Raw genomic sequence first — 17,805 nt, 5'->3', positions numbered from 1 at the left:
CAGCAGGGGAATTGCTGGCTTCAGAGCTGGTGTTGGACACCAGTTGGGAAAGCACCAAAGTTTGTCTCTCAAAGTTTTAAGAGGAGGAAAACAAAACCCAGAGCCTCATATGTCACTGTGATAGTTTGTGTTCCTGCAAGCATTCCCTGTCTCACAAGTTGTCTGTTTAAGGGTTGGGTTGTGAATTTAGAGCGCAGCCATGTTTGTGTGAGTGCTGTGCTTTATCTGTGACAGAGGAGAGGTGTTTGGTGCAGACACTGTTTACATCCCCGGAAGGGGTGGGTGTAGGAGTTGATGACTGTGTGTTGAAGGCCTTAAACTGTGACTCTTGGTATGAAGAAGTAAAATTAAAACTGACCTTGGAAGATGCAGTGGATTTTAACCCGTGTAAGAATACTCTGTGCTCTTAGCTAAGCAATATGTGCTCCTGTTTCCTTGTGAGGGGAAAGGGCCAGCTCTGCTTTCTGAGCCCAGGCAGCAGCTGTTAAGGAGCAGGGAGGTGCATATTTAAGGCCAAAAACAGTGCAGCTCTGCACTGATGTTCCTATGTAGTAAACATTGGTGACTGGCCCTGGGCCGCTGCGAGCATGAGGATAACTGAGAGGGTTGGAGATGTCAGCAGCAGCGGCAGCTAGCAACGATTGCAGCAGGAGGTGACTGGGTCTCACCTGAGTATGTCACAGGTTGGTGTAATTCCAGAAATACCCTCGGTGATGTAAAATGTGCACCAGAGCAGCTGGTTTTTATTTTTATTTGCCAAATCTCATGCTGTCCAGACAGCGTTTCTGCTACCCCCTACCGGTTTACTGAGCTAACTACAGCCCCAGCCTTCCGCTGTCGGAACAGCGAGAGGTGAGCAGCACTGGAGCCTGAGGCTCTGGGCCATCAGCCCGAAGCCAATGGTGGCCCACGTTTCCACGAGCCCTGGGCAGCATTACCGAGTCACGGCACTTAATCCTGAATTGCACTGTGTTCCTATGCCTCTGTGTTGCTATAATGTACATATCTATTGGATTCTTTTGTAGATAAGACATTTTAGATAAAATTTTTAAATGGGCTCCCCCTCAAATATTTTATGCCAGATGTCTAGTTTTTTTTACACTGGGGATTAACATGAGGTTGGATGCTGTGTGGACAGGGAAAAGATAAATGGATGGTACACTGACTTTAAAAAGGTAACAATGCATGTTTTAAAAGAAAACTGGAGGAAAAAAAAAACTGGGAAAAAAAGAATCCATTCAACTATATTCTATGTTCTGCATAATAAAGAGTTTAAAAAGAAAAGCTCTGCTTGCTCTTCCTTAATGCCGTCTGCAGGGCTGGGGGAGCTGGGCGCTCAGAGGGAGCAGCGCCGTTCGCCGTTCCCGCGCAGGAGCTCTTCTCGGGGGCGGCGGAGGCTCCGGGCCCCCCTCCGCGCCGCTCCCGCCCCTCCGCCCGGCGCCGCTCCCGCGCTCACTGCGGCCGCGCCGCGCCCTCCTCGCGTCACGCGGCCGGGCCGGGCCCCGCCGACCCGCGGCCGCCCTAGCGCCGTGCGGGGGTCCCCCGCGGGGCAGCGCTCGGTGCCGCGGGGCCGGCGCCGAGGAGGCGAGCCGGCGGCAGGGAGCGCCGCGGAACAAAGAGCCCCGGGCCGTGCCCGGCGGTGGGGCAGCGCCGGGGAGAGCCCGTCGGCGGCCCCGCGGCCATGCCGCCGCCGGGAGGGGAGGAGCGGCCGGCGGAGCCCCGGAGGGGCCGCGCTCGGAGGGAGCGAGGGGGCGGCCCGGGGACGCCCGGAACCCCCGAGCGGGGCAGGGGCGGAGGCGCGGCGGGGTCCGGCCCGGAGCCGTCCCGCGACGGGCGGCGGTGCTGCGGTGCGCGGCGTCGCCAGAGGAGCGGCGGCCCCGGGGAGTGACTCCGGTGGGGGAGGAGAAGAGGAAGAAATCAGAGTGCCGCGGGCCCGGAGGGGGTGGGGAGGCGAAGCCCTCTCCTCCCCCCTCCCGCACGCACTTGCGGAGCGCTCAGAGTTGCCCTTCAGCATCGGCGGCACCGGGAGGCGAGCCCGTCGTGCCCCGGCTGCGCTTCTGCTTTTTCTTTTTCTTTTTTTTTTTTTTTTTTTTTTTTTTTTTCCCTGCCCCTGTTTTTTTGTAGTAGTTGTTGTTATTGTTTTTACTTTTTATATATATATATTTTTTCCTTCTGGTCGGTTTCCCCGCTCCTACCGAGGGTCGCCGTGCCCGGCGCTGGACAGTCACGGAGCGATGCCGCTGCCGGGCGGGAGGGTGGTGCTCGTCCTCGGCTTCGTCCTGCTGACAGCGCTCGTGGCCGCCGTGCGGGGGCTGCCCGTCAGCAGACAGCGCGGCGGGCCCCGGGAGAGGAGCTCCAAGCTGGCCGAGGTGAGCGGGGAGCGCGGCCGACGGGCGGGGCGCGGGGGCCCAGGTGAGAAGCGGAGGAGCCCGGCCCGCGGTGCTGCGGCTCTGCCGGTCCGTCCCTGTAGTGAGTACGGGCGGCAGCGGGGAGAGTCGCTGCTGCCGGCGGCCGCTCGCGGGTATCTCGCGTCGCAGCGGTGTGAGGCAAGGAGCGCGGCTCTCAGGTACGGCGCGGGGTTGTTGGTCGTGAATGGGGAGCGTTGTGCCGAGGACCGCAGCAGCACGCACAGCGTGTCCCGCTTCCTGCAGGAGCGCAGGCATCCAACGCGCGGAGTTCTGAGGGCGGAGGTCCGGGTGAGACGGAGAGCGGAGCCCTGCGCTCCCACACGCAGCAGCACGGCGGGGAGAAGGTGGTCGGTGTTGTGCCGTATCTACTAACACGTGGGAGCTGCGTTTTGAGAGGGAGTCCTCTGTTTTTGGCGCATGTAGGCAAGAAAGTTCAGTGCTAGGGAGCTGGACTGGGCGACCTTTCAGGGTCCCTTCCAACTCAAACGATTCTGTGATGATTCCATGATGAATTGAGAGCAGTCGTGCCTAGCATGAGCTGCAGCAGACAGCACGAGTGCAGTAGTGCGGTGGTTAAGGAAAGCGGGAGTGATTTTGGGTCATAGGCACAGATGGTTCGTGTTGCAGAGCCGATAGGTCCGGTCTCTATGGCAGCAGGGCCGCCACATCTGGAGTATTGGTTACACTGTGGGTAATGCCCTGCAGATGTGGGCAGGACGAAGGGGCCCGCAGGAGAAAAACAGAAGTGATGGAGCGGGGCAGATGGACAGCCACAGCCATTAAACAATTACAGAGTGATGACTTATTCTAATTAAACATCTTTAAATAAAACTAACATTTTTTTCTCCATTTAAATTTAAATGGGATTTTTTGTAATCTCTACTGAGCCTAAGTTGCCTTTCTGTGCTAAAGCAACGTAGAAAAATTAAAAGGCCATTGTAGCACTTTTGAGTTAGAAAGTCTTTTAGTTGCAGGAAGGACAGGCAAAGCATGCTTTATGGGTGCAGCCTTGTTGGTGTGTCCTAGATGCTGCACACCTGCAAGGGCGCCTCACTTCAGCCCTTGCAAGTGAATCGAGTGCTCACATTTGCTTTCTCTCCACTGCGATACTGTGCAGAAAAGCCTTGCCCTAATTACTCTTGAATCTTTTTTATTAATTCTCTTTCTTCCAAACCGCACCTGAAAATCTAACAAGAGAAGCCATCTACAAATTGTCTAGCTCTTTGGCTATGTTTCAGGAGGTGCAGGGGTTCCAAAGCAGCATGAATTGAACAGCAGGGATTTCTCCTGCAGGCTGGCTGCCTCGTAGCCAGACATGGGGCTCACTGCAGTATCCCTAGCTCACACGTAACACTCCAGGTTTGGGTAACAGAGTGCTCAGAGTGCTTGTGTCCCTGTGGGGACAGCTCGTCACTTTGCTTAATGCCTTGTTTGTTTCTGAAGTCAGGGGGTTTCAATGCAAAATATGTTTTTATAAACTCCCTGGATTCCAAAATCTTGGCTTTGAGCATTGTTGGTAGATGTTTGGATTCTTTCCGACTGATACAAATCAGTTCCAATGCTCTTCTAGGAAGCATGAAATGAGTGATGCTCCACCACAACAGCAAAGCAAGCTCTAGAAGTGACCAAACTTGTGTTCACCAATACAGCTACTGTGTATAGTTGTGCATAGAGGTACCTTTAACAGCAGCAGTACCAGCACTGTGCTGGCAGTGAGTCTCCTGCAGTGAGGCCATGCTGTGAGATCCAGGAGCGTGCTGTTGGAGTTCCCCTGTCTGAGGCTGCAAGCAAAGCTGTTGTGATGAGAGATAAACGATGGTAACAAAAGAAATGCCAAACAGTGCAAGGGCTGTACTGACTGTAGATCATAGGCTTGTGAAGCTTCTGGTGTAACTGGGCCCATGGGAAGTAAGGAAACAAGAACAGTGCTCGGTATTGACCGATCGCATCCGGCAGTGAGAGAAGCAAGGGAAACAGAGTTTGGAATGAAAGTTCTGCACTGAGATGTTCTGTTTGCTGAATGAAGTAGTTGTGGCAGTTCTGATCAAAATCACAAGCAGCTGGGGGCCCAGGCTGGAGGAGCACATGGAATTAAGTGTGGCATCAGGTGGTGCGTGCCTGGCACTGCAAGCAGAGAGAAGGGATCCCAAGCCAGGTTGGGTCAGCTGTGCTGGAAGGAAGTGGCTGGACTGGAGCTGCCGGGCCATGGCCAGTTCTCTCGGCACCTGGCAGTGCAGGCACGCTGCGTGGGGACACTACAGGGACAGGAGGGGTCTAGGTGGCACCCGGCCCCAGAGCCTAACTGCTGTCACTGCGCGGGCAGCCCTGCTGCGTCACGGCAGTCACTGCCTGCGGATGTGCTTTTTACCTTTTCATTTCTTCAGCAATTAAGCGTTCTTGTCCCTGGCTTTGTCCTTGGCAGAGGTCGGATTTGCAGGCACAAAACGTGCACTGAAGCATCCTTCCGCCCTGAAAGGGACTCTTTGTGCGCGGGGAGGTACTTTACCCTTTGTAGCAAATTTCCTTTTGAGGAGTGCCAAATTATCTTAGTCAACACAGTTGAAAACCCTCCCGCCCTGGGGCCTAGTCAGGCGCAAACAATGGGAGCTGGGTGCAGGGGAGCTGCACCACCGGGGGCTCCTTCCTTCTCGCAGTGCAGACATGGCTGTGCGGCCCCACAGCCAGAATCAAAGGGGTTCCTGCAAAAGGCACACGGAAGGGAAGGGATTAGGCACAACCTCTAGGCATCGCCCGGATCTCCTTGGCACAGCGAGTGTTCCTGGAGAGCACTCCCATCTCCCCTGCTGCTGCTGGCCTGGACCAAAAGCCCCCACGGTCCCACAGCAGCTGGAGCTGGGGCTGAGCGCTGCTGACGGAATTGGGCTCCTGCATACCTTAAGGACTGATGATGGCAGTTGTGCTTCCAGCCACAGTCCCCTCAAGCGCAGCTGTGACACATGAGCAAGCTGGTGTGGGGCATGCATCTGGGATTTCTAGGTGGTGTCTTAGGGTTGGGAGTGGAGAAAGGAGCCTTTTGCTTTCCATGAAATCAGTAAACATTTTTCCACTCATAATTATTCCCAAACCATCCACCTGGCACTTCCCCGTGGGTAGGGTGAGGCAGGCCGGGCCGCTTGGTGTTCCCAACCATGTGGCAACTGTGGTCTGTTGGTGCTCAATGAAAACACCACAGTCAAGAGGCAGGGCAGGGCAGGCAGCAGCTCTTCTGTGTAAAAAAGCTCCCATTACAGACAGAAGTTTGTAAAAGTGTGAGGACTTCTTTACTAATAGAACATTTTTGAGGGGAGCATTCATTAGGCTGTCAGATGCTTTTACATGGCCAGCTGTAAAAGTTGGCTAGCACGCTGTGTCTCAGGGCTGCTCAGCTTCTGTACCTCTCCTGTGTGGCGGGACTCAGGTTGGCCTGAGGAGCTTAGGTGCCTTAGAGATGAAGACACCAAGAGAATGGTGACCCACCTGCCCAGCAGCCCCAAGTAGCTTTTGACTGTGGGTTGCATTTATTTCCCAGGGAAGGACATAGCTTCAAAGGGAAAAAAACACTGTAAATTCCTCCCAGTTATTGCTGCTTTTGCTGCACCCTGGTGCTCCCAGCTGGGCCAGGAACATGTCCTGAGCTGTGGCGGCGATCATTGTGCAGGGCTGTTCTCTCCTTGGGAGAAAGAACTCCAGGCTGCTTGGCAGGAACTGCGTCGCGCTGCATCGGCTGTGGGGAGGAGGGACGGGAACACTTGCTCTGCTCTGTTTGAGGGTTTTGGTCTCAAAGTTCTGCCTGAGCTGCAGTGGTGGAAGAGGCAGCAGCTGGAGCAGTCAGAGGGCTGCGGTACCCAGGCTGACAAATGTATGTCATTAGCTGGAACAAGTTAATGGTTACTGGAGCACATGGGTTTTAGAGCTGCAACAAGTTAACGGCAACTCAGTCAGGCACATTAAGAGCTTATGTGAATTAGGGCTCAGCTATGTTAACAGAAAACATGTGCCCAAGCAAGGGGTTTACCTGAGAGAACCAGAGGGTATGGCTCTGCCTGTTCCCCTCTCTACATGGTCCCTGAGGGGCCCTGGTCCCGCTCCCAGTGCTGTGCTCTGTCTGGCATCCAGCCAGCTGGGCAGCTGCAGGGTCTGGAGGGCCCTTCTAGGCGAGATGCCCCCGCCTGCAGCGTGGCCTGCTGGGGCTGGCCTGTGAGCGCAGTCCCTCAGCACGAGGAAGGCTTGGGGCCTCAGATGCTGCAGGGATATCTTGGCTGTGCCAGCTGGACATCCTGCTGGCCCCGTTTGGTCCTGCACACAGCCACACGGTGTCCTGGCTCCCTACAGCCATGTTTCTCCATGCTGGAGTGTCTGCCCTGCTGAGTCTGGCTCTGAATTAGAGACAGTGTAGTCCCAGACCTTGGAAGAGTTCTGAGATTGCAATTTCCACAGTTATGGCAATAAATGGGGGACGTGAGGCAGCCTTTGATGCTGCCTCCTGTAGCTCCCTCCTAGGGACAACTGGGCTATGGCCATTTAGAATTAGAGTGTTTCCTTATGATCTGAAGTATTTTGATAACTGTGAAAGTTATAGACATGGGGGTGCAATATCTGCTTGGCTCTGTTTGGTGCCAGCTCCTACTGGTCCATTAAAAACAAGGTCTTCCCACACCAGAGCAATAACCAAGTGCCTCATCTGTTCCACGAGCACTTACAGAGCTCTCCCAGAACATAAAGGGAGCTGCTTGTGTCATTATTTGATAAAAGAAAACCAAAAAAAGAACTCACATGAGTTGATCCTTAGGTGAAAAGGCAAGCAGAGCAGCTGGGAGGTCTTGGTCCCATCCTTTGCTTGCATTACAGCCCCCATGCAGGTAAGAACGTATACAGAATGAAAGAAGAGTGGAAGCTGAAGGTGTGTGATCTTCAGGAGCTCTTCTGTCAAAAAAGAAAATTCTGCTCTCTGTTTGGTACATTGCCGGTTCATGAGCAGTCAGGTTTGCCATAAAGCACAAGATGAATGCTGAAAAGTCAGAGGGAGCTTGGAGAAAAGAGTAGAAAGATGCTTGTGTAGGCTCAGCTCTGTTCAGGAAAAAATTAATACTTCTGGTTGCATTCTTATTTCAGTATAACGTGGTAAAACTGTATAAAGGAAACAACACAATCAATAATGATTAAGCAACAAAAAAAATCTCCATTCCTTATAGCCCACAGTGCCACACAGCTTTCAGCAAAGGTGTCATTTTCTTCACTGCATTGTTAATGACCCCCAAGCATAACTTGAATGTTGCCTCTCATCTGACTTACACGTGCACAGATTTCAAACTAAGTGAGTTTATGTTCCCACTGACCAGCTTGGGATAGGAGCAGGCAGAAATAACATCCTCCAAGTGCCAGTGCACATGTTCCATCGATGTTTTGCCCCATGTGAGTTGACTGGAGTGTGCTTGGCTTGGGTTTATTCTGCTAACAAAGACCAACTCTGCTCAGCAACACATGGAGGTGCAAGGAGTGCTGCCACTGGGATCATATGTAGAGATCTGGCAGCTTTCAGCGGCTATGAGATGCTGTTGGGGGGACGCATATTGGTGATGTGGGTAGCAGCAAAGTTTTGTCATAGGACAGCCTAGCACAGGGACTGATTTGATGATGCTTGCAGGTTTTAAACTGCTTTTTTAACGCAGGGTTAATCCAGAGTCTCATAGAGTTTACAGCCAAGTTGCAGTTTTTAAGACCAGAAGAAACAGTCAGGTTTCTTCTGCTGAATTTCTTCCCACCACAGATGCTTTATATATGTTTGGGCCAGTACCTTGTGCAGGGCTGCCTCCACAAGAGATAAAGCTTCTTTCTGTGTTAGCTTGTTCATGTGGTTAGTCACCTACAGCATCAAAGCATGATTCTTATTTTTCAGCTAAATTTGTATGGCTTTGACTCGCAAACATTGATTCCTATTATGTGTTTTAACATTGGTTCCTGTTATGTGTTTCTGTTCTGGATTAGAGTCCCTGGGGCCTGATGGGTTGTTTCCTTAAAGAAGTGGGAAATCAAGTTGATTGTTTTATCTTTTTAACCTGACAAATGAATTGTATGAATCTTTAACTGGAGAAATCTTTGGTGCCCTGGAACGGTTTTGCAGCTGTTCTCTTCAACATTTTCAGATTTCCAAGCAACTTCAATAGAACTGTTTGGACTAGAAATGAGAAAATATCAGCTTTTAATCTCTCTTCAAAATGTGTGGCCTTTCCCCACACCTTTTCTGTATACCTTGTCAGCCCTGTTAGGTACAAAATGTGTGTGGCACTGGGGTGAATTGCTGACAAGTTCCTTCCACTTCCTAATGCCTATGCTCAGTTTGTGCCCTGAAGTGTTTAGGTGACTCTAAACATGGGAGAGCTGGGATTACTTGGGAAGAGTTCCTGGGCTGTAGGAAGGCAAATGTGATCCTGCCACTTTGATTTTATAGCCTTCAGCCTAAGCACAGTGTTCACAAATCGAACAAAACGCTGTTTCTTTCCCAGCCAGATAGGACATCACTGGGCATCATGTGGACAAGGGAGGAACTGGAGCTGGGCTGTGGCAGTTCCTAGTTTGGTTTTTCCTTTGCTAGTACAAGCTGGTCACTGAGGAAGGCAAGAACTGGGCAATGGCCAGGAGACACTGACGGCTTCCAGGCACCATGCTGTGCATTTCTGATGCATGGTGGCAAACTTACTCTCTTGATGGTAGAAGATGGGAATTGCCAACAGCATGGTTTGCTGCATTTTACTGATGGCCAGGTTTGGGCTAGAGAGGACAAGCTGAATACGACCTCATGCATAAATTCCATGCAAAGGCTCTGTAGACAGGATTGTTTTAGCTGCAAACAGGCAAGGTCTTTTTTGTGAGTCACCTGTGGGGGCCACCCAGGCAGACACCCGCAGGTGTCTTTGTGCCCCCAGGGATCTGGGAGCAGAGGGAGCTCTGTCTGCCCAGTAATGCTTCCCCAGCTCGCTCTTCTGTGACACTTTTACATTTTCCCTGTGGGAACAGTACTCTGAATTTCTTCAGCTTGTTTGGGCGTAAAATCTGAATTAGGCAGTGGGTGTAAGTTTGGAGACTTAGAGTCTGCTCCTGGCTCAGTCGCTGTGATGTTCTTGAGTGAGCTCGGATCTCATTGCTGGAGACCTTCATTTCCACGTGTATTACATTTGGGTCCTCTGTGAAAGGAGCTTACCCATTAAGGCCCATTAAGCTTGTTATGTTCCAGCACCAGCGTCTGCTGGCTGTGCTGTGCCCAAGGGCTGCATCAGGCCCAGTGCTGTGGGCAGTGCTGTGTGGCCAGCGCTTGCCCAGCACGTGAGGCCATGGCCAGCCTTCCCTGTCTCCCTGGCAGGGGCTGGAGGCCTCGAGGAGGGACAGCGGGGTTGCTCTTCTGGACCCATCTGGTGAAGTCTGTCACAGGCTCTTCCCTGCGCCCAGCCCGCTCTGGTCAGCAGCCAAGGGACCAGCAGTGTTCCTGCTGCTCTTTTCCCTCCCCCGGGAATGGGGAGGGGGATGCGGGCTTTGATGTGCAGGCACAGGACTGGGGACAGGCTGTGTGTGCTCATGAGAGCCTGGCCGGGCTCCAGCTGCCTTTGAAGTGCTCCAGTGATCAGGATGAAAGGGAGGGGAGTCCTTCTCCAAACCATCTGGCTCTAATTGCAGGTAGAAATGCCTCTCCGCATCCCCCGTGGGGAGGGGCATGCCACTCTTGGTTAATCCCGCCACTCGTCTGGGCTGGGGCGGAGGGCGAGAGTTTGGGAACAAAAGGGGGTTTCAGCCAGGCAGCCAGAAATAGACGCTTGGTAGAGCTGCTGGGGCTTCGGACACCTCTGCGCCCAGTATGGAGCCGCAGGGCCCTGGGGAAATTCCCAGGGAAACCCATGCCGTGATAGGGCTTTGCCATTTGTTCCGTCTCTGATTTCATCCCTCTGATTCACACCCTTCCATGCTAGTGTGGAGGTGAGGGCTGTGGGGACACAGAGCCAACCTGGCTGTGCGGCAGCTGAGGGTCCCTGCCCGCTCCTGCCAGGCCACTCAGGGCTGGGCAGCAGGGCTCTGTGTGTGTGTCACTGAGGTGGCAGTGGCAGACAGTCACTGGTAGTACATACAAGTAGTTTGCTTTGTTGTATTTGGCTGGGCATTCTTCCCAAGGAAATAAAGGCAGTTTGATTATATCAACAGTTCTGTTTCCTCCTTGCAATAGTTTTTGGGCAGCATCTTAATTCTCACTTACTTAAAGCAACATGGGTTTAGTTTTAAGTCATCTGCACTAGTACTGATACACAGAGTGATTTCTCTAGGTGAGAAATCTTGTTGTAAATCCCATCACATGAGCTCTGGCAGCTCTGTGCTCATGAGCAGCCGTTGATGTTACCCGTTGCCAGGAACCATGAAACAGCCAAAAAGGGAGAACAAAGTGGAATACCAGGTGGCACCAGGAGTGGGACAGCAGAGACATGCAAAGAGAGGGTGATTGATGGGATGGAAGCACAGCCTGAGCAGACTTGTAGGCTGCCTGAGTGCATTGAGGTCCCAGCACAACGCAGGCCTCTTGGTGTTAATTAATTGTTAATCATTGTTCTGCTCCATGCTGCGGTGAGATGAGGCAGGAGAACTGTTCAGCAGAGAAGAGCAGATCCTGCTTTGCTGGGCAGCAGCCACCCTCAGGAGATGGCTGGGTGAGCGAGGGGCCATCCTCACTGCCTCTTCCCCCTGCAGGTCTCTGCCTCATCAGACCCCCGTGCAGCCGGGGACGAGGAGCTGCCATCGTCGGGCAGGGCACGAGGCCTGCGGCGCAGCGGGCAGGCAGGCCCACGGCGGCATCGGCGCCGTGGAGCCGCTCAGCAAACAGTGAGGAGCCTGGTGCAGCCCCAGCCCAGTGGTGCTGGCCAGGAGGAAAGCCTGCCCTTCATGCTGGACTTGCAGAGCTTGCCAGGGCTGGCCAACGTTGACCTGAGCGCCCAGAACCCCAACATTCAGGTGAGAAGCAGGGCTGGGTGGGATACGGGTTGAGTGATTCCCTAACAGAAAATTTTTCAAGAGCAGCTTTCTATGGCTTTATGTGGTTGTGTCTTGGTATCTTGGCAATTGTCACAGGTGCAAATAGCAGCTCGGCTTCTGAGGGGCTCCACTGGCCAACCTGCAGCGTTGCCACAAACAATGCCTTTCATTCTGACCCTGCTTAGTCCCTCCGAATGATGAGATCTCTTGTGCTCGTAGTCCTGTATACCAAAGCAGCTATGGAGCAGTCCTTATGCCTGAGGACACGCCACAGCCATGCCATCAGCCATGCCTTGACTCGCCACTCTGCCTTGTATCTGGCTTCCAGGTAACCATTGAAGTGGTGGATGATCCTCAGGCTGAGATGGAGATGGACCTGTTGAAGGAAACAAGCAATGACTGGTCCTTGACGTCCTCTGAGTGGTTGTCCCACAAGGACCTCTTCTGGCCTCTTTTTTGGGAATACACTGACCCCAGTGAGGAGGAAGAGGAGGAGGAGGAGGATGACAATATGGGTGTAGGGGACAGGGATGAGGAGGAAGATGAGGAGGATGAGGATGAAGAAGAGGAAGAAGATTACACTGCGGAGTATGAGGAGGAGGAGTCCATGCTCAGTGGAGTAGGTGATGACTGGGAGCAGCGGTGGCCCAATCAGAAGAACTGGATCTTTAAAGAAAAATATAATTATGGTGAGTCCTCTTGAGCATGGTCAACAGCAGCTGTCCTGCAAACCAGAACTATCCTCCCCTGCTCAGCCCACCCACAGCCCTGTCTCACTGTAGTGTGAGCACCCATGCCCAGGGGACCTTGAGCACCAGGGAGGTTGGGAATGGGCAGTGACGGCTGGGTCTCAGAGACCATGAGCATAGCTGTGAGAATGAGAGTCTTTGCTTGAGGGCTGCCAGTGAGGGCGGGGTTGGCTCTGAGCATCATGTGTCTAGGCACCGCAGGTGGCCCTGTGTCCTGTAAATGGCATCTGAGGAACAGGGCAGAGCTGAGAAATATCTGGGGTGACTGCTGGTTCCTTCCTGCTGAGGCTTTCTGCAAGATTCATCCCTCTCTGCCTATCCTGTGCCACATGCAGACTATGAAGATGAGGAGGAATGGAGTCCTTGGTCTCCTTGCAGCATCACTTGTGGCAGTGGCAACCAGAAGAGGACGCGGTCCTGTGGCTATGCCTGCACAGCAACAGAGTCAAGAACCTGTGACCTGCCACGCTGCCCTGGTGAGTTTTTGGCCATCCTGGTGTTCAAGCACTATTGGGACACTGTTCTGCCCCAGCAGAGGCTGATGCCCCCACTGCTATTGCTCAGCAGGCTGGACCTGCTGCCAACATGGGGAGGGAGGGAAAAGGGCAAAGGGAGCAGTCTGCTCTCAAGGCAGGGACACTCCTAGCTATCAGGTCAGCAAGGGGACCCTTGTTCCTCAAATCCATGTGCAGGCCCCAGTTTTGGCTGCCCTCTCGAGTTTGAAGTGCCAAATCCCTCTTATCCAAAGGACTGCTCGTGGTTCAAGAGCTAGCTAAGTTGGATATGATCTGGAATAATGAATGTGGGTGCTTATTTCCATGAAGAAGCTCTGGTGGGGCTTCATGGTGCCACAGGCAGTTGTGTAAAGTGCAGGGATGGTGGATTGAAACCCCAGCTCCCTGTGTAACGCCTCACACCTGTCTCGCAGGGAGCCTGAAATCCAGTCCCAAGGTTTACGGAGAGCCATCTCCATGCACTGAGATTTGCATAATCCCTGTGTCTGTGCCCTTATGGCCAGTTAGTCTTGCATGTCATCCTCCTACAGGCACAGGGTCTTGTCACCAAAGCAGTGGAGGGAGAGGTGCCCTTAGGGAGGAAAAAAAGCCTGCCTTCCTTTTCTGGACGCTTCATCTCTGGAAGTGTTCAAGGCAAGGCTGGATGGGATCGAGGGCAGCCTGATTTAGTGGATGGCAACCTTGCCCACAGCAGGGGGTTAGAACTAGATGATCTTTAATGTCCCTACCAGTCTAAGCCATTCTGTGATTCTTTGTTGGTTTTTTTTTTCCCTTCTCAAGGAGCAGAGGGAGAAATAGTCTTCCCTACAGAGGAGACTCCTTTCAGAAGTGACAACACCACAGAGCTATTCAACTCAGGTCAGCTTCTGCCTCGTCCTTGTGCTGAGAGCCTAGGTGCTTTCATACAAAACCCTGTGGGAAGATGCAGCTGGCTGGGAGGGCTGTCCTAGAGGCTCCCTGGTCTGTATCCAAACCTTGCTCCTTTCTCCTGCACTGCCATGTGCAGGCTTAGCTATGTTTTATTGACAGCAGTGCTGGGACACCCAGTGACTCCCACAGCCATGAAGGATACGATGAAAGCGGTCCTACTCCATGGCTTGCAGTGGTTGAAGCCAGCCTGCAGCCTACCCTCCTGCAGCTCTGCCATGGCGGGATGCTGCTGTCCTTCCCCTCCAAGAAGCCTGGTGGCTTCTGCCAAGTTTTGTGGAGTCTTCTGGTGGAGCTGGCAAGGCTGCGGATGAGCAGTGGCAGGGCAAGGAGGGGTGCTTGTGCCCTCACCCTTTTTCTGCCTTTCTCCTAGATGTGGACAGCTGTGAGAAGTGGCTGAACTGCAAGAGTGACTTCCTCACCAAGTACCTCAGCAAGGTGCTGACGGACCTGCCCAGCTGTCCCTGCTCCTATCCCCTGGAGGCTGTTTACAGTGCTGTCAACCTGCGGGATGAGCGACAGGGCAAGAGCTTCCGCTGGCGGGATGCCAGTGGCCCCAAAGAGCGCCTGGACATCTACAAGCCTACAGCACGCTTCTGCCTGCGCTCCATGCTCTCCCTTGACAGCACGACGCTGGCGGCCCAGCACTGTTGCTATGATGAGCACACTCGCCTCATCACCCGGGGGAAGGGTGCTGGCGTCCCCAACCTCATCAGCACTGAGTTCTCCCCAGAGCTGCACTACAAGGTGGACATGTTGCCCTGGATCCTCTGCAAGGGCGACTGGAGCCGTTACCATGCTGTGCGACCACCCAACAATGGGCAGCAGTGTGCAGACAACCCGGCTGAGGAGGAGTACCTCTCCCAGCTGCAGGAGGCCAAGGAGTACTAGCCACAGCCATGCTGAGAGGAGACATGGGGCCACCACGCATCTGGCCGCTGACAGATCCTGCCCTGACCCATGCTGCAAGGGCTGGAGCCATCCCTCGTGTTACCCTCCCTTAAGGCGCAGCTGAGCTCCAGCCCTCTTGATGGGCTCCTCGTGGGGCCAAATGGAGCAGGGTCTCATCGCCTCAGTGGGGCATCTCAGCTCCCAGCAGGTTTGTGAGGGTGCAGGAGTTTGTCACTGTGTCACCCCAGCTGTGCCACTTGGGGCAGGCCCCCAGCCCTGCTCATTTTTGGGCACTGCAGAGCTGTGCAGGGGATGAGAGGCAGGGGCTAGTGTCAGGGGAAAAGGGTCTGCTCCCTTGTACTTTTTCTAGGGTCTCCTCCATGGTCTTGCAATGCAAGCTATGAGTGAGCATCTGCAGTGTGGAGTGGCCTCAGTTCCCATTGATGTCATGCTGCATCTGAAGAGCTGGCTGGATGCAGGCAGGGCTGCCTGGTTCTGTTGGTGTGCCTGCCCTGGCACGTGCTGGCCTCTTCTACAAGAGGGGATCGTGCTTCGTAAAGGGACAGGGCTGTCCCAGCACTGTATGTGGAATGGAGCCTCCCCTCTCCTTGGCTATTTGCATTCACAATTGGGAAGGAAAAGGTGGAGGCTTAACAAGGTTTTGTGGATTAGTGAGCATATGTGGGGCAGGGCAATGAATGGCCACATAGGCTTCTGTGGCAAGATCATCTTATCTCTCTGGTTTTAGCTGCTAAAGGGAGCACTCAGTGCCAAAGTGTAAGAGAGGTGGACCTTTGAAATAGTTCTTCACAGGAGAACCATACAGGTCTGCGTTGCAGCCTCTCTACCTCAGTGCTTAGGAGAGTAAGCTGTCTGCCCCTGTGCAAGTTCTATCACCAGCCCTGCTCTGTCTCAGATTCCTGGTGGCTCCCCAGCAGGCTTCAGTGCTTAGAAGCCAGTTCAATATGGCCCGGCATAGAAAGTCCTACATTTCCTACCCACTGCAGCCAAGCCACCACTTGGTGCTGTTACTGGAAGAGGAGCAAAAAGTTCTGAGCCAAGTTCCCTGTGGTGATGAGGACAAATCACCACTGGGAGCATGTGACTTTGCCCTTTCTTGAGTTTGCTGCTCATCTCTTGTCCTTCTGAATGCATTCTCTGTGTGGTGTTTGCCTAGACCCTCACCAAGAGGCAACCAAGAGAAGCATGTCCTGGTTGCACCCTGCTACTTTTGGGGCTTGCTGCTTTGCTGAACAAGCAGACATTGTTCCAGTTGAGGAAGAAACGTGCTAGTAGTGTCAATACATGGTGTCTGCAAATCATGACACTCCCCATGGCCACTTTGGTCTTGCCTGTTGTTTTTTGTTTTTTTTTTTTATAGTCTTACACAGATTCTTGTCAGTGTCTCCCATCATGTTTTTGGGAATTGCAGAGCTCCTGAACTTCACACAGGAAAGTTAGGCTGAGCACCTTGATTTCTTTGCATTCAGTAGTTGAAACTGGCTGAAACTGTTCTCAACTTTCATTTAGCAAATCTTTTGCATCAGAGGAAATAAAAGAGCAATTCAAGCAAACAGGAAGAAGACTGGAGTAATTTCTGAACTAGAGATTTCAACTAGGGCAGTTGATTACTCCTTGTTCTTTTGCAGAACACTGTCAGACCAAAAGATGTCTGTCTAGGTTCTGCTGGCCTTGAATTGGCCATCCTGTGCTAGTTCTGTCCTAATCCCAAGAGCCTTCTCCAGGATGAGTGAACATCCATAGTCAGATAGCTCTTTGGACAGTCTTTCTAGGACTATCTAGGATCATAAGCTGAGTATCTGTTGATCCTCTTGCTTCAGTTACTAGTGGAATATTGCATCCATAGACATCAGTAAATAGAACTTCATTGCTGGTAAAATGAAAATACTAGTGAGGTTACTGCTGAATTATTTAACTGTTTTTTCACACTTAGATCCACAGACCCCAGTTGTAGATGCTACCAAAATACAGGTAGGTGCAGTCCATTTTCCAAAGGGCATGCAGTCTTAAGATGTCAGGCATTACATAAAGAGTAAGGAGAAAAATGCAACCAACAAGCATGGATGGAAATACAGACCATGGTAAATCACTACTGCATGCTCCCTAGCTGAAGTGGTTGTTTGCTCCCTAGCTTCCTATGAAGAGGTAATTCATAAGGAGATTGTCCAGAGGGAATGACAGTGATCTGGCATTTTGGTTCTGGGAGCCTGAGATGTGTGCAAGGATGCTCACTGACAGATATGGAAGCATTAGTACTGGAAGCAAATAAATTGAGTGCTGAGCTGTGGAAGAATGAGCTTCGTGCCTTCTGTTTCAGAGCAATTTAATTCCCATAAGACATCTTTAACTAATGCAAACAACCGCATGTTCCTCATGGACAGTATTGGACCTGTGCATGGAAGGGAGACCTCTGTAAATAGTTATCTAGAAAGAGACTTTTGGTAACTCAGCCAGTTTATTTCACTGGTCCCCAAGGCAGCAGCCCTAGTGAGGGCTGTTACCCAGGTATTGCCCACTCCCATGGTTATACTGTGGATATCAACCAGTCTAACCCCCCCAAAAAAGTAACTGTAATTTCTGCAGTAAATGCAGTTACCATCCAAGGGCAAGTAGAAACACTTATTGCATTAGGCCCCTACAAAATTCTGATTGAAAGCCAAGTGGCTGTTCTGCCTGGCTGCCCCTGTGGATTGGAAGGTTACAGGCATGAACTGGAGCAGGAAGAATGCAACAGTGATGTTCCTCCCTCGCACCTTACACACCAGGAGGCTTTGCAGTGCACCATAAGAAAAGTAGACATTGAGCAAGCATTTATTTTTACGTGCCATCAAAGATTCTGTCCATCCCACTGCTATTTAAGTGATGAATCTCTTACCCTCCACTCTATAAGTTTATTGTGTTGGTTTTTTTTTTTTTAATATATAATATATATGAGATTTATTTCTACAAAATTTCATAGAGAATTCTTTATTCTGACACTGCAATAAAGCACTTTATGTATGTGTGTGTTGCTGATGTCATTCAGTTGGGACTGAAGCATACACTGTTGGAACCTTTTGTTCTGTCTGTGCAGGATGCTGCTGCACTGAGTGCTGAGTGCCTCAGGTCCCTTCACTGCTGTGCTGCAGGAGCCTGGTGGCTTTGCTTTCTTATCATATGCATGTGGTGATGTTGAGCACATTTCAATAGCAGAAGTGCATGCAGATGCTTCTGAATGTTGTGAGCAGCAGTTTCCAGTTGATCACAAATGCTCAAAGGAGTCTGATTTTCCTGATGCTATTTCCAATC

General features: G+C 52.2%; 1 protein-coding gene across 2 annotated transcripts; it reads left to right on the top strand.

The window, feature by feature from the left end:
• The first annotated feature begins 1,864 nt into the window (after nucleotides 1-1,864).
• ISM2 (isthmin 2) lies at nucleotides 1,865-17,529 on the top strand. Of its 2 annotated transcripts, none has more exons than XM_042870461.1 (6): nucleotides 1,865-2,369; nucleotides 11,133-11,393; nucleotides 11,743-12,103; nucleotides 12,499-12,639; nucleotides 13,465-13,536; nucleotides 13,979-17,529. In XM_042870461.1, exons 1-6 carry the CDS (start codon nucleotides 2,235-2,237, stop codon nucleotides 14,494-14,496), a joined length of 1,488 nt encoding a protein of 495 aa, XP_042726395.1. In that variant the 5' UTR covers nucleotides 1,865-2,234; the 3' UTR covers nucleotides 14,497-17,529. The 2 variants fall into 2 exon arrangements, with proteins under 2 accessions (XP_042726395.1, XP_042726391.1); XM_042870457.1 differs by having other exon boundaries at nucleotides 13,459-13,536.
• The last annotated feature ends 276 nt before the right edge of the window (nucleotides 17,530-17,805 follow it).

Source organism: Lagopus leucura, unplaced genomic scaffold (genome assembly GCF_019238085.1).
Source record: "Lagopus leucura isolate 7727_CA_CO unplaced genomic scaffold, USGS_WTPT01 Super-Scaffold_1, whole genome shotgun sequence".
NCBI lineage: Eukaryota > Metazoa > Chordata > Aves > Galliformes > Phasianidae > Lagopus > Lagopus leucura.
The sequence above is the reverse complement of the archived record's forward strand: the minus strand, read 5'-3'. Positions and strand labels throughout refer to the sequence as shown.